The sequence below is a fragment of the Heterocephalus glaber genome, unplaced genomic scaffold (assembly GCF_053883595.1).
Source record: "Heterocephalus glaber isolate CG9 unplaced genomic scaffold, H.glaber_assembly_v1.0 deba00001733, whole genome shotgun sequence".
NCBI classification, from domain to species: domain Eukaryota; kingdom Metazoa; phylum Chordata; class Mammalia; order Rodentia; family Bathyergidae; genus Heterocephalus; species Heterocephalus glaber.
This window is the reverse complement of record NW_028258444.1, coordinates 15,255,512-15,270,493: the sequence shown is the minus strand read 5'-3', so window position 1 is coordinate 15,270,493 and position 14,982 is coordinate 15,255,512. Positions and strand designations below refer to the sequence as shown.

Below are 14,982 nucleotides of genomic sequence, written 5' to 3'. Positions count from 1 at the left end.
GAATCTTAGCATTGTTTTAATTTGCTTTTCTCTAATGGCCACAGATGTTGAGCATTTTTTGACTATTAGTATTTCTTCTTCTGTGAGGTGCCCATTTCTTGACTGGCTCTTTATTTTATTTTTGTTTATTTATTTTTGGTACCAGGGATCAAACTCAGGAATTGCACTTTCGAGGCAGGCGGCAGAACCACTGAGCTAAATCCCCAGCCCCTTGACTGACTCTTTAATTTTAGGTGGTTTAATTTTTTTTTTTTTTTTTTTTTAGTTCTTTGTACATTCTAGATATTAGTCCTCTGAGAAGTAGCTGGCAAAAATATTTTCTCGTTCTGTACGTTGTCTCTTTACTGTGCTGAGTGATTCTTTTGCTGTACAGATGCTTTTCAGTCTGATATAATCCCATTTATTCTTACTATTTCTTGTGCAATTGAGGGTCTGTTTAGAAAATCCTTTCTACACCTATGTCTTCAAGTGTTTTACTTATTTTATCTTCCAGTAGGTTTAATGTTTAGACCTTTGATCCATTTTTATTTTAATTTAGAATATCGTGAGAGATAAGGGTCCAGTTTCAATCTTCTGCACACAGATAATCAGTTTTCCGAGGACCACTTCTTGAGTAGTCTTGTCTTTCCTCCACCATAATGCTTTTGGCCCCTTTGTGGAAGATCAAATAGCTGGATGTGTCTGGGGAAGTTACTGTATCCCTAGTTCTGTTACATTAATCCACACATCTGTTTTTGTTCCAGTACCATACCGTTTTTATCACTACTGCTTTATAGTGTAGCTTGAAGCCATGCCTCCTGCTTTGCTCTTGTTGCCCAAAATTCCTTTTTCTATGCTGAGTCTCTTCTGGTTCCTTATGAATTTTAGGGTTGGTTTTTCAAGATCTGTAAAGTGTGCTGTTGGTAATTTTATTGGGACTGCATTGAATATACGTAACAGTTTTGAGAGTATGGCCATTTTGATAAAATTGATTCTGCCTATTCAGGAGCAGGGGACATCTTTCCATTTTCTTTTTTTATCTTTCCATTTTCTGACGTCCATCTCATTCTCCTTTTTCAGAGTACTATGGTTTTCTTTGCAGAGATTTTTCACTTCCTCTGTTATGTTAATTACTAGGTATTTAATTTTTCTTGAGGCTACTGTGAGTATTATTTTCATAATATTTTTCTCATCTTGTTTATTGTTGGTGCACAAAAATGCTAATGAATTTTGTATGTTGATCTTGGACCTGCTACATTGCTGAAGTTCTTTATTCTAGGAGTTTTTGGGTCCTCTGTGTAGAGTATCATGTCACCTGCAAGTAATGATAATTTGAGTCCTTCCTTTCCTATATGTATCCCTTTTATCTCTTATCTACTTGCTTTGGCTAATGTTTCAAATACTATATTGAATAGAAGAGGTGATAGTGGAATCCTTGTCTTGTTCCTGATTTTATGGGGAATGCTTTTAGTTTTCTCCCATTTAGCGTGATGGTGGCTATTGGTTTGTCATATATAGTTATCTCAGTTACTTTTCTGTTGTTGCTGAGACAAAATACTCGACATTCAAAGGGGAAAGGTTGATTGAGCTCAGTTTGTAGAGGTTTCAGTCCATAATTGGCTGGCTCCAAGGCAGGGTGGCTTGGCAAACAGGCATTGCAGAGGAGAAACAGTCCGTGGTGAGCAGAAGGTAGCAGAGTAAGCAAGAGGGGAAGCAAATCTCTTTCTGTCCCTGTCATTGTATCCAGGTTATTAGGATTAGGCCAGTACCAAAACAATCAGTGAGCTGGTTTAGTAATCACCCACCCTTGATCCTAGCATCCTTAATCCTAGCATTGCATCATGAATCAGTTACACACTCTAGATTCAGGAACCTTTGAAAAAGCCCCACCTATGACTACATGAGTCTTGGGGGGGGGCACAATCTAGATGCAAGCCATAACATATTCAGGTATGGTCCTTCCATACCTGAATGGTTTTCATCATGAAGTGGTATTGGGCTTTGTCAAAAACTTTTTCTGTATTTATTGACATAGTCTTATATGGTTTTTGACCTTGCTTTTGTTTATGAAATATGTTACATTTATTGATTTACATATTTTGAACCATCCTTGCATCTCTGGGATGAATGGGGTGAATGAAACTTACTTGATTATGATGTGTGACCTTTTTGATAATGTGCTGCATTCTGTTTAAAATCTTGTTGAAGATTTTTGCATCTGTGTTCATCAAGGAGATTGGCTTATAGTTTTCTTTTTTAGTTGGATCTTTACCTGGTTTGGGGATCAGGGTGATACTGGCTACTATAAATGAATTTGGGAGCACTTCATCCCTTTCAGTCTCTTTGAAAAGCTTGTAGAATATTGGTGATATAACATCTTTAAAGGTTTTGTAGAATTTACCAGTGAATCAATCTATCAGGACCCAAGTTTTTTTTAGTTGGTAGTGTCTTTATCAATGTGTCATTTTTTTCATTGATTGTTATTGAGTTGTTAAGCATATTTATGTCTTACTCGGTTAGTTTTTTTGTTTTTGTTGTTTTTTTTAGTTGTGGTAGTTTGTATGTGTCTAGGAATCTGTCCATTTCTTCAAAATTTGCTAATTTATTGGTATATAATTTTTTGAAGTAGTTACGTATCTTCTGGATTTCCACAGTGGCTGTTGTAATTTCACCTTTTTCATTTCTAGTTGCATTGATGTGAGTCTTTTCTCACGTTCTCTTGGTATGTCTGGCTAGGGGCTTATCTATTTTATTCTTTCAAAGAACCTGCTCTTTGATTCATTATTTTTACTGGTTTTTTGGTCTCAATTTCATTGATTTCCACTCTCATCTTAAATTTCTCTCCTTGGTTTCGGTTTGGGGCTGGTTTGCTGTTGTTTTTCAAGTATGTTAAGATTTCTCATGGAGTTATCTATTTGAACTTGCTCTGTTTTCCTAATATGAGCATTGATTGCGATGAATTTTCCTCTTAGAATGGTTTCCTAGTGTCCCAGAGGTTTCAACAAGTTGTACCATCATTGTCAGTAACTTCCAAAACTTTTAAAATTTCTTCTTTGATTTCTATGACCCATTTGTTGTTTAGGAGTATGTTGTTAATTTTCCGGGAGCTTTTGCCTTTTCTGAAATTTCTTCTATTGTTGATTTCTGTTTTCATTGCATAGTGGTCTGATAGTATGCATGGGGTAATTTCTCTTCTTTTATATTTACTTAAGCAGGCTTTGTGGATTAGTATGGATCTGTTTTGGAAAAAGTACCGTGTGCTGCTGTAAAGAATGTATACTGTGTTGTAGAGGGGTGGAATATTCTCTATATATCCATTAAATCCATATGTTTAGGAGAGTGGTTCAGCTCTGAAAGTTTTTTTTGTTTCTTTTTTTGTTTAGTTGATCTGTGTCTTTGCAGAAGTAGGGGTTAAAATCCCCTACTATGATTGTGTTAGTGTTTATTTGATCTTTTAATTTCTTCAGTTTTTGTTTTATGAAGATAGGTGCTCTAGTATTTGGGGCTTGTATTTTTTTTTTTTTTTTTTTTTTTTTGGTATGGGGGATTGAACTCAGGTCCTTGTGCTTGCAAGGCAGGCCGAGAACCACTGAGCTAAATCCCTGGCCCTGGGGCTTATATGTTTATCAATGTAATCTTTTTGTTGATTGTTCCCTTGACTAGTATCTAGTGAACTTCTTTGTACTAATCAGTTTTAGTTTGAAGTTCATCATGTCTGATATTAGAATTGCTACCCCTGCTTGTTTTTGGGGTCCTGGTGCATGACATGTTTTCTATCCTTTATTTTTTAGTCTGTGAATATCTTTGTGGATTAGATGAATTTCTTGAAGACAACAGATCGTTGAATTCTGGGTTTTGATTTTTTCTATTTTTTTGAGGTAGGGTCTTGCTTTGGAGTTCATTCTATCCTTGAGCTCACTATGTAGCCCAGGCTGGCCTCAATCCTCCTGCCTTAGCCTCCCAATGGATTCTTTTTTTGGATCCAGTCTGCCAGTCTGTGTCTTTTAATTGGAGAATGGAGGCTATTAATATTGAAAGGTATTATTGAGATGTGTTGGTTATTTACCGTCATTGCCTTCTTAATCTGTTAGTATATCCTCTGCTTTTCTTTTCCTGATGTTTTTTGTTGCTGTTTATCCATTGTCCTTAGTAGTTTTCTCTGTGTTTTTAGCTGTGTCCAATTCATTGTTTCTGTTGAATATTCTTGAGTATTTTCTTTTTTGGGGGGGTACCGGGGATTGAACTCGGGTCCTTGCGCTTGTGCAGCAGGCGGAAAAACCACTGAGCTAAATCCCCGCCCCTCTTGAGTATTTTCTTTAGAATTGGTTTAGCATGCATATGGCTTTTTAGCCGGTCTTTTTCCTGGATGTACCTCATTCTCCATCTGTTTTGAAGGATAGCTTTGCTGGGTAAATTAATCTGGGTTGGAAGTTACTTGCTCTTAGAGTTTGAAAAGCTTCACTCCAAGCTCTTCTGGGTTTGTGCTGAGAAGTCTGCTGTGATTCTAATTGGTTTACCTTTATATGTGATGTTTTGTTTTTCTCTGGCAGCCTTTAAAATTGTTTTTTTGCTGGATATCTAGGAATTTAATAAGGATATGTCTTGGTGAGCTTCTCCTTTTATCATAATTGTTGGGTGTCTATAAGTGTTGCTTACTTGTATTTTAAACTCTTACATTTGGCAAATTTTCTTCCATGATTTCTGTAAGCCTTTAATGAATCTGTCTGTGCTGCATTCTCGTTTTCTGGCTAACTCTGATTAGCCTTGAGATCTGTCGTCTTGTCATCTAGTAGCTGCTGGATAGTCTTCTCTTGTTCTCTTATTTTCTTTTTGGTTTCTTTGAGCTCTTTATCGTAATTCACTCCTTTGTCCTCACTATTAGGCACTCTTTGTCTTCACATTGATCATTTCTGCAATTATGAATCTGTCATTCAAATTTTGAACTGTTTTGGTTAGTTCGTCTAGTTTTTTGTTTTTACCTGTTTCTCTGAAGCTCACTATAGGCAAATTGAGTGAAATTGCTGTGAACTTTTGGTTTATTTCCTCTTTGAATTCATCTGTTTTCTTCATCCCTTCCAAGAACTTTGCATAGATTTCTGCTACCTGGTTATTTGTTTTCTTCTCCCTTTGTAGCCCCTTCCTTTGCCTTGGAAGCTATTCCTTGCTTTCCCATTCTCCTACGTGGTCTGTATTTATTTGTTTATATATTTTTTTCTTAAAATTAAATATGGTCCTCTCTTTTTTCCCCCCTCCTTTTATGGGGGTAGGAAAAAAGTTGGGAACTAGAGAACTGATGAGAGTTTGTGGCTGATATTGAGATTGTTAGTGGGATGTTGCCTCCCCATGAATAATTTTCAGCTATGTGATGTCCAGTGCTAGTATTTACTGCTTCTGTTACTTTAAGTGATTTTGGCTCTGTCCCTATGTTTTGCTGAATGAATTACTTCTATTTATAACAACATTCACAGATTCAATCTTACAACACTTCTATGTGATAGTCCTTGCAGCTACTTCTCTCTTTGTCTGTTCTCTATGCACACTATGTCATTTTATTTTTTGTGGTTGCTCTGCAGTGAGGTAGGTGAGGTGGGGTAGGGAGAATGGGAGGTAGTTGGATGAGTAATGTTAGACACTAAAGGAGAGGCTTGAAGGGAGAATAGTGGTAGGTGAGAAGAAGAGGTTGATGTGGGGTCTGATATAATTGGAGTAGTTTTAGTTAAGTTGAAGGGTTATTATTGAGAGTTTTCTGAGGATATTTTCTGGGGCCAAGGGCAAGATATGGGAGAAAGGCAGTTTAGATTACAGTTGAGGAAAGCTATGTGGTTGTTAGAACTTGTTAATAGGGGAAGACGATTAGCTAGGTAAGATATGGAAGAACCAAAGGCTTAGGATGGGGAGGATTGAGGAATAATAGTAGTGAAGATAGAACTGTGAGGGAGCTAAATACAGAGAATCTAAAAACTTGGGAGAAAGAGTTTACATGTTTGGTAAAAGAATAAAGAAACATGTTAATAGTATTGTTTTGGGAGTTTGAGGTTTGGCAGGACACTGTTTGCACTGTTTGTTCCCTCTTCCATGGTTTCTTCTGTATCGCATAATCCTATTTTCTTCTCCTCTGTCACTTCCCTTGTGGTTCCTGTGTACCTTCCACTCACTTCAGTTTCTCTCCAAGCTATTGATTTCCAGACTCTATAGACACTTTCTCCTGGAAAGGCTGAGTTGCTAGCATTCACTGTTCTATCATTTTGAGACTCCTGTATCTTAATTTGTTATAATCTTGAAATCATTCTTACATGTGCTACTGAGTTTCTTATGCTTTTGCAGTTTATTTTTTTCATGTACAAAGGTTTATTTACTTGAAAAAAATACAAAGTACTATTAACATGAGTGGGGAGAGAGCCCTGGTTAGTGAAATCTAAAGCTTATACACTTTAAAAAAACTTTCAGATACTATAAATCACATATGCAGAAATAAAGTGACAGTGTTTTGATTCATAAACCAAGAACTCCTAGGAACCTTTTTTCCTATTATCTGTTATTTTGCTCTTTATTTATGTGGGGTTTCTCATAGGTGAAACCATGGAATACTTAAATTGTATGTCTCGATTTATTTCACTCAACATTACGGCATCAAAGTGGATCCATTTTTTTGCAAGTGACTCAAACTTATCCTTTATGGCAGAGTAGTACTCTGTTGTGTGTACTCCATTATGTACAAATGCCACATTTGCTTCATTCATCTGTTGATGAACATACAGAATACTTCCAGGATTTAGCAGTTGTGAATTATGCTGCTGTCATCATGTATCACTGTAATACAATTTCTTTAACTCTTACTGGAAAAGATACCTAGAAGAAGAATACAGTAACTGGGTCAAATAGAATTTCTAGTTTTAGTTCTTTGACAAGACTCCATCCTGATTTCCATAGTGGCTGTACTGGTTTACATTCCCCGTGACAATGTAGAAAGATTCCTTTTACCCTACCAGCATCTGTTACTATTTGATTTCTTGATGATAGCCATTCTTTCTGGAGTAAGATGGAATCTCAGTTTTGTTTTAATTTGCATTACTCTAATGGCCAATAATGTTGAATATTTATCTGTTTATTGGCCATTTGTATTTCTTCTGAGAAGTGTCTGTTCATTTCACTTGTCCATAGTTTGATTGAGTTTTTTGTTTTGGAGGTCTAATTTTTGGAGGTTCTTTATATATTCTAGGTACTAGTTCTCTGTCCAATGAATAGCTGGCAAAAAATTTCTCCTATTCCATAGGTTGTCTCTTTGTTCTATTAGTTGCTTCCTTTGTTGTATAGAGGCTTTTTAATTTGATATAATACCATTTGTTGTTTCTTGGTATTATTCTTGTGCAGTTGGAGTTACATTCAGAAGGTCCTTGCCTACACTTATGTCTTCAAGAGATTTACTTATTTTATCTTCCAGTAGGTTAAGTGTCTGTTTTAATATTTAGATTTTGATCAGTTTTGATTTTAGTGTAGTACATGATGAGAGAAGTGGGTCTCGGTTCAGTATTCTGCATGTGGCTAGCCAGTTTTCTCAGCACTATTTTGTTACAGAGGCTATCTGTCCTCCAATGTAAGTTTTTGTCACCCTTGTCAAAGGTCAGGTAGCTGAATGTGCCTGGAGTTGTTTCTGCATCCTATATTTTGTTCCATTGATCTTTGGGTCTGGTTTTTTGTTGTTGTTCTTGTTTGTCTTTTTTGCAATTACTATGTTGTTGTTTTTTATCACTGTACCTTTGTAGTATAACTTGGAGTCCAAGATTGTGATGCTTCCTCTCTTGCTTTTGCTGCCCAGGGTTGCTTTTGCTATTCTAAGTCTCTTCTGCTTCCACATGAATTTTAGGATTTTCTCTAGTTCTGTCAAGACTGCATTAAATCTGTATATTAGTTTTGGAAGTGTAGCCATTTTGACTATATTTGCCTATCTAGGAACAGGGCTTATCTTTTCATTTTTTGATATCGTCCTTCAGAGTGCTGTAGATTTTGTTGCAGAGGTCTTTCACTTCCTTATTTAGGTTAATTCCTAAGTATTCAGTTTTTCTCAGTGCCATTGTGAATGCTATTTTTTTTCTGTAATGTCTCAGTGGTTCATTATTGATGTACAGGAATGCTGATTTTTGTGTGTTGATTTTTGTATCCTGCATCATTACTGAATTTGGTTACTGTTTTTTTTTTTTGGTACCTGGGATCAAACTTGGGTCCTTGCGCTTGCAAGGCAGGTGTTGGAACCACTGAGCTAAATCCCCGGCCCTTGAATTTGGTTACTCTTAAGAGTCTTTTGGTGGGTTTTTTGGATCTTCTTTCTTAGAGGATCATGTCACCTGCAAATAATGATAATTTGACTTTTCCTATATATATATGTATATATATATATTCATATATACATATCTATTCATATATATACACATATATATATATTCCTGTTACTTCTTTTTCTTGCCTAATTGCTCTTGCTAATTTCCATATACCTTGTGTATGGCTTTCTCCCTTGGCTGTCTCTCACCCAGTCACTGTAGGAGAGTGACACTGAAACACTGAAGTGAAGCCATCCCCTAGCTGTTCTAAATCCTAGATTCAAATAACTCCTTCCCAGAATGGTACCCGGCTAAACACTTTCTAGCAACATGGTGGGTACTTGTGCTGGATCCCTATCTACCTGTTGCCTGCCATTTGGAAGGACTCACCTTGGAGTAAAACCCCATGGGCTCCTTGAAACTCACAACCCACTGGAACCTTGTGTTGTTGGCCCAGTCTGTTGCAGCCTTTACTCCCAGCAGTGCCCCACCCTGATCTTGCTTCTTACAGAGCCCCAGGCTGTCCTCTTTGGGAACTGGGGAAAGAGCCCAAGACTTTCTCTCTTTCTCTGTGTTGTGGTCCATCTCTCAGACTTCTGGTAACTTTTAATTTTCCTGTCAGTTCTTTCCCAATTCCTGGTGATCTACTTTATTTTTCCTTCCTCAAATTGTTATTTCTCATTTCTAGGTTCCAGATCTCAAAGTGGCTGAATTTTGCCTCCATTCACCACTCTGCTATCTTGATTCTCATGGGATTTTTTTTTTTTTTTTGGTAGCCAGGATCAAACTCAGGACCTGAGCTAAATCCCCGGCCCTATTCTCATGATATTTTTTGTTTTGTTTTGTTTTTTTGGTACCGGGGATCAAACTTGGGTCCTTGCACTTGTGAGGCAGGCGGCGGAACCACTGAGCTAAATCCCTGGCCCTCTCATGGTATTTTTGAAACTTATTTTCCCTAACAACTTTTTTAAAAAATAATTTTTGGGGGGAGTGCTGGGAAGTAAGTCCAGGGCCTCATGAGTAATTGTTCATGCTGTGCACATGGGTCTAACACTGAGCTGTCTCTTCCCCACCGCACCCCCAAATACTGTTTACCTCAAGTTAACAATTGGCTGGCTGGATGGAAGGAATGCACCTGCAGTTGGTTTTATAACCAAAGAGTGCGACTTTGCATTTTTCATTTAATCAAATAAGGAATTTTCCTGGACAAGTCATCCTTAAGGTAGAAATTAGCATGTTTATATTATTTTAGAAAGTAATTCGAAAAATTACCTCAGACATCAGTGATTTCAATTGAAGAAATTGAAGATTTCTTTTCTTTTTTCAACTTTTTTATTAGTGCATGTTTGTAGTACATAATGATTACTAACACATCTTAATTCTTTTTTTGTATTCTTCCCCTACCCTCGCCCCTCCATATCTTAGTCTGTTTTCCTTTTGCAAAAGATTTATCTATTTGCTGTTATCTTTTATTTTGCTCTTTATGTTTTGGCTTTGTCATATAAGAGAAACCATATATTTAATCTTGTGTGTCTGATTTATATCACTTAAAATTGTGGTTTAAAGTTGCATGTTTTCCTACAAATGACTCAAGTTTACCCTTCTTTTTGGCTGAGTAGTACTCCATTGCATGTAAATATCAGACTATCCATTCACCTGTTAATGGATATGTAGGCTGCTTGTAGGATTTTTTTGTGCCTACACATTCTAAAATGTAGTTGGAACTTGCATTGCAGTCATGTGTTTTGTATCAGTTCTAGAACAAATACAGTTGAGTAAAAAATAATTTTACCTCATACATTTCTTTCCTTTGACTACCAAATTGACTTCCTTTTCAGTGTTTCAGTGTTCATTTTTACCTCTTAGAATCATCATTTTCTTAGTCCTTTAGGTCAGAATAATCTGACTCCTTTCCTACATTTGCTCACCAAATCTCAAAAACTTAGCTCTTTAATTTCTTGCTTTTCACTTCATAACCAGATACTCAAGCTGTGCAAGTCATTCTGGTTTTAATCAATCTCTCCTCACTGTAAGCCACTCTATACTTACTTGACATAATAATCTTTAAAAAACACAAAACATGTATCACCCTTTTTTTTTGCAGTGCTGGGGATGGAACCCAGGACTTCACACCTGCTAGACAAGTGCTCTATCACTAAGTTACACCTACAGCCATACATAACTTATATCATGTTACTTTTCTTCAAAAGAACTGTTTGAAGAATGAGTTTGAAATAAACTTCTAGTCAATCATTAGATATTTATCATTTAGCCCTACTTGTTTTGCATTGCTGTGCTTATTTTATAAATTATCAGTGTGATCACTCAGATGAAGTTCTTCATTTGCGTTCCCATCTCTCTCCTCATTGTACACAGATGCACTTTCACTTGTTTTTGTCGGGTTGGCTTAGCTAAATAGTGTTTCATTTCTCAGTGCTGTGTTGTTGTTCTTTGGATACTCTGAGTTCTTCGCTGTCCATTCTTCTTTTTTTTTTTTTTTTTTTTTTTAGCGGTACCATGGATCGAATTAGGACCTTGCTCTTGCAAGGCAGGTGTGTTGCCACTGAACTAAATCCCTGGCCCCTCCGGCCATCCTTGAAAACTCCATTCAAGCTCTTCTTTTTCTCTAGTTTTGGACTGTATTTTGTCTGTTACACAATTTATATAGCCTTTGTAGGTATATAAAGCTTTTAAGATAAGACTTTGTCTTCATTGCAGGTGCTATGAGTATTGAATTGTCTGTAGACTGGCTTATACTGTGTCCTTTTATGTGTAAAATAATTTGTTATAGTGGAGAATTAACTTTAACTGATATTATTTGGAGAAGGCAAACATAAAAATTCTCTCTTGTAATTCATTCTATAGGAAACGCTTTCTCAAGGAGAAATGAAGAAGAAAACTGTGTGTACCGTACACATGGGAGATCAGGAGTATGAAGATACAGAAGGTAACTTTTCATTTTTATAAAGCTTGTGTGTTGAAAGCAAAACTTAGTATTGACAATTTGTTCATTTGTATGCATGAAAAAATACACAATTATTTTGGTTCTGTTTAATTTTTTTCTTAAATTCTGAAACAAACTACTGAAGAAATGCATTTGTATTTTTTTATTCCTCTGCATTTCAATTTTGGTTAAGGTTTTTTTTGGCTTGTTGAACTGTGTACTTTTTAAAAAAATCTTGCTGAACTCTGTACTTTGTTTTTATCTTTTTCACCTTGTTTAACTGTGTATCTAAGCTCTCTACTGGCTTAGGAGTTTGTTTTCATTGTCTTTTTAAAACAGCATTAATATTTTCTTCTGCTTTTTAATTTTTATCTTTTGGTACCGGGAGTCGAACTCAGGACCTTGCACCTGCCAGGCAGGCACAGTGCCACTGAGCTAAATCCCTTGCCCTCTGCTTCTCACTTAATCTTCATTGTCAATAGAAGAACCTTAGAGCACTTCAATACTTAACCATCCTATTTTAGATTTGTAGATTATAGTTTTCTATTATTTTAGTTCTTTTCAAACACCACACATTAAATGTTTCATACAATATTTGCTCAGGTTTCTTTCCCCTCTGTTCACTTCTTGAAAATAATCTTACATCATTTCTTTAGTGAAAGTCTGCCTGTTGGTGACATACTCTTAAGTTTTTCTGTCTCTTCAGAACTATTCAGAGATAGTTTTACGGTTATATAATTCTGGGTTGATAATTTTTTCTCAGCAGTTTGAAGATATTATTTAATCATTTTCTTGTTTTCTTTCTTGGTGTACAGAAATATTGGGCTGATTATCATTCCTTTGTAGATAATGTGTCTTTTCCCTTGTTCTGCTTTTTCGATCTTATTTTCATCTTTGATGTTTTATAGTTACGTTGTTTTGCTCCTTTGTTTCTGGGCACAGATTAGGGTATTTTCATTTCTTTAGCATACATTGTTTCCTCTTCTTTATTTCTTCTCTTTCATTCTCTTTTGCATTTCAATTAGTATATTAGATCTTGTTTTGTTCTAATCTTTTTTTTTATGGTTACATATCTCCTTTTCTTTCTCTTAGAATCTAGACAGTGTCTTCAAATTTGTCTTCTAGTTCAAAAGTATTTTCTTCTGGGTCTGACATGCTGTTACTCATTCTGTGTGCTGCTTGAAAATTACATTTGAGGCTAGTAGATTTCTAAAGTTTGTGCTGATTCTAACTCAAGGTGGTTTATTTTCTTAGGTTTCATAATGTTAAATTTAATGCATAGATTCTCAGTACTTAACTTAGAGGTTGTTTCCTCTGCAAATTTGTTTTTGTTTCTTCTTGGACCCATCCTGTGACAGCGTTAGCCCTACTTGAGAGTCTTGGCTTAATCCTGGAGCCTTAGTACTTGTATCATTTCCCCTACCTGGACAGCCTTAGTCTCCAGATCTGAACACTAGTATAGACATTTACACCCAGGACAAATCCAGCATTTCCACTTGCTTGCTGTATACTGTTCACATTTCAGCTGATCATTCCATTATATTTTTATTTTTATGTTGAATTTTAGAGTTTGTTTTATTTGCTTATAAGCCAGCAATACATACTTTTTTATAAGTGGGTTGCTTAATGATGTTGTTGGTGGGAGTGTATATTGGTACAAATCATAAAGAGGGTCATTTGGTTGTATCTATTTCATATATCCATGTTACAGATGTACACATACATTGACCTTAGCGATTCTGCTTTTAAGAATTTGTTCTGTTGAAATACTTTTAAAACTGTTAAGCAAATTTTTTCATTGCAGCATTGTCATAGCCAAAAATAAATGCATGTTCTTCAATGTTTTTGTTTCTTTTTAGGCAGACTAGTGTGTATAGTGTAGCATTTGTGTGAAGAATGAAATATAAAAGAATATATATTAAGGTTTGCTTTTCTGTGCATTAAAAAATTCTTTAGAAGAACAGAAAAAACTTAACAGTTGTTACTTGTTGGGTTGAATAGACCTGGATAGGTGGGGGTGAATGAGTGGGAGATTTGTCACTGTAGTCTTTTTCACTTTTAGATTTTTGAACCATGTGAATATTACTTATTTTAAAATTAAAGTATATTTTGCTACCCCATTAAATAATGAAGTTGGCTGGGGGGCGGGTAGCTCAGTAGTGGAGTGTGTGCTTAGCGTGTGTAAGGCCATGAGTTCAATTCACACAACTGTCCCCCATATATATTTATTTATTTTTTATTTTATTTTCGGAGATCGAACTCAGGTCCTTGTGCTTGCAAGGCAGGCGGTGAAACCTCTGAGCTAAATCCCTTGCCTACCCATATATATTTAAAAGAGAGTAAATGTTGGGGCTACTCGACTTAAGGAATATGTTTGTTATTTATCTAAGTTCTAATTACTTTATATTAGAGAGACCCTTACCATATTGTCATAAACCTAAGTCATTTGGTTTTGGAGGACCTGAAAGTACATATGGCTATTTTATTTTACAGGTGAAGGAAGCAGAAATAATACTGCTGCCACTGGTCTGTTGTACAGCGAAGCAGACAGATGTCCAATATGTCTTACTTGTCTATTAGAGAAAGAAGTTGGTTTTCCAGAAAGTTGTAATCATGTCTTCTGTATGACCTGTATTCTTAAGTGGGCAGAGGTAAGTCTGAGAAGTATTAACTGCGGTTGATACATTACCATATGTTAGTTACCTAGCATAAGTTTCACTTAGTCTAGTGTTTTTACAGTTGATACTGCCTCTCATTAATTATTTCACAGTATTGTATTTTCCCGCTACTTTGGATAATTTCCCTGTATTATTCAGATTTTGTCAGTTTATTTTCTTCTATTTCATTTTATTTGTCTTTTAATTTTTTTATAATTAAAGAATTTTAAATGCATACCTTTTAAAGAAAACCTTACAGGGAGAATAGATCAAACTTTTTTCTGACTCTTGGAGGATAGTGTCTATTTATTACTATTGACTCCTCTGTCTGGTTTTTGTTTTATATTTTTCAGAGAATTTTCACATAGGATGTTTTATTTCTTCTTGTAGAATAACCAGAACAGATGTAATAATATCTTTCCATTTTATATATAGCTGGGGAACTTTGATTTTATGTTCTATAACTTGGCTAAGATCTCACAGCTTAAGTGTAGATGGAAATTTAGAATTATATTTTCTCATTCCTGCTATTAATTTACTATGAACTAATTTAAAAGTGTGAGTTTAGATTTTACTGAAACACTTCCTAGAGTGTAAATAAGTAAGAAACAGCACATTTTGGATTTTTAATGAATTACACTGACTTAGTTTCAATACTTTGAAGTAAATATTAATTCATTATAAGCCCCGTTATAAATTGATAAATAAAAATTCATTGTTCATTTTAATCATGTTGCACTCTGAGTTGGTATTTGTTAATATGTAGAAATTAGTAAAAAATTAGCTATATCTAAAATACTTCTAACATTAGTTGTTAATAGTAGCAATCAAAATTATTCACTGTCCTTTATGTGCATTGGAAATAATTGATTTTACATAACTGGGATTTTCAAAGTTCTGTATTTCACTTGTATTTTCCTTAATTGTGGAAAGGAGAACTGACTTTATGCTGATTTTCTGGCTGAGTTCTAGGAGAAGGGAAGAAAAGATTTGTTACACCAGCTGAATTTGAAATAGTATACGTGGAAATTGTTTTAATTTAGATTAAAACTTAAACTAACCTTTGCCAAGGAGGGACTAAGGAAAG

The 14,982-nt window shown here is 35.4% G+C and overlaps 1 protein-coding gene across 4 annotated transcripts in view; it reads left to right on the top strand.

Annotated features, from left to right (window-relative positions):
• The window catches only part of Scaf11 (SR-related CTD associated factor 11), an 82,127-nt gene that overhangs the window by 28,047 nt on the left and 39,098 nt on the right, over window positions 1-14,982 (top strand). For all 4 annotated transcript variants that reach the window (XM_087200066.1, XM_087200067.1, XM_087200065.1 and 1 more), the window contains exons 2-3: window positions 11,160-11,241; window positions 13,732-13,889. In XM_087200066.1, the coding sequence (XP_087056192.1) occupies window positions 11,181-11,241; window positions 13,732-13,889 (219 nt within the window). In that variant the 5' untranslated portion in view covers window positions 11,160-11,180. The remainder of the gene's footprint in view (window positions 1-11,159; window positions 11,242-13,731; window positions 13,890-14,982) is intronic.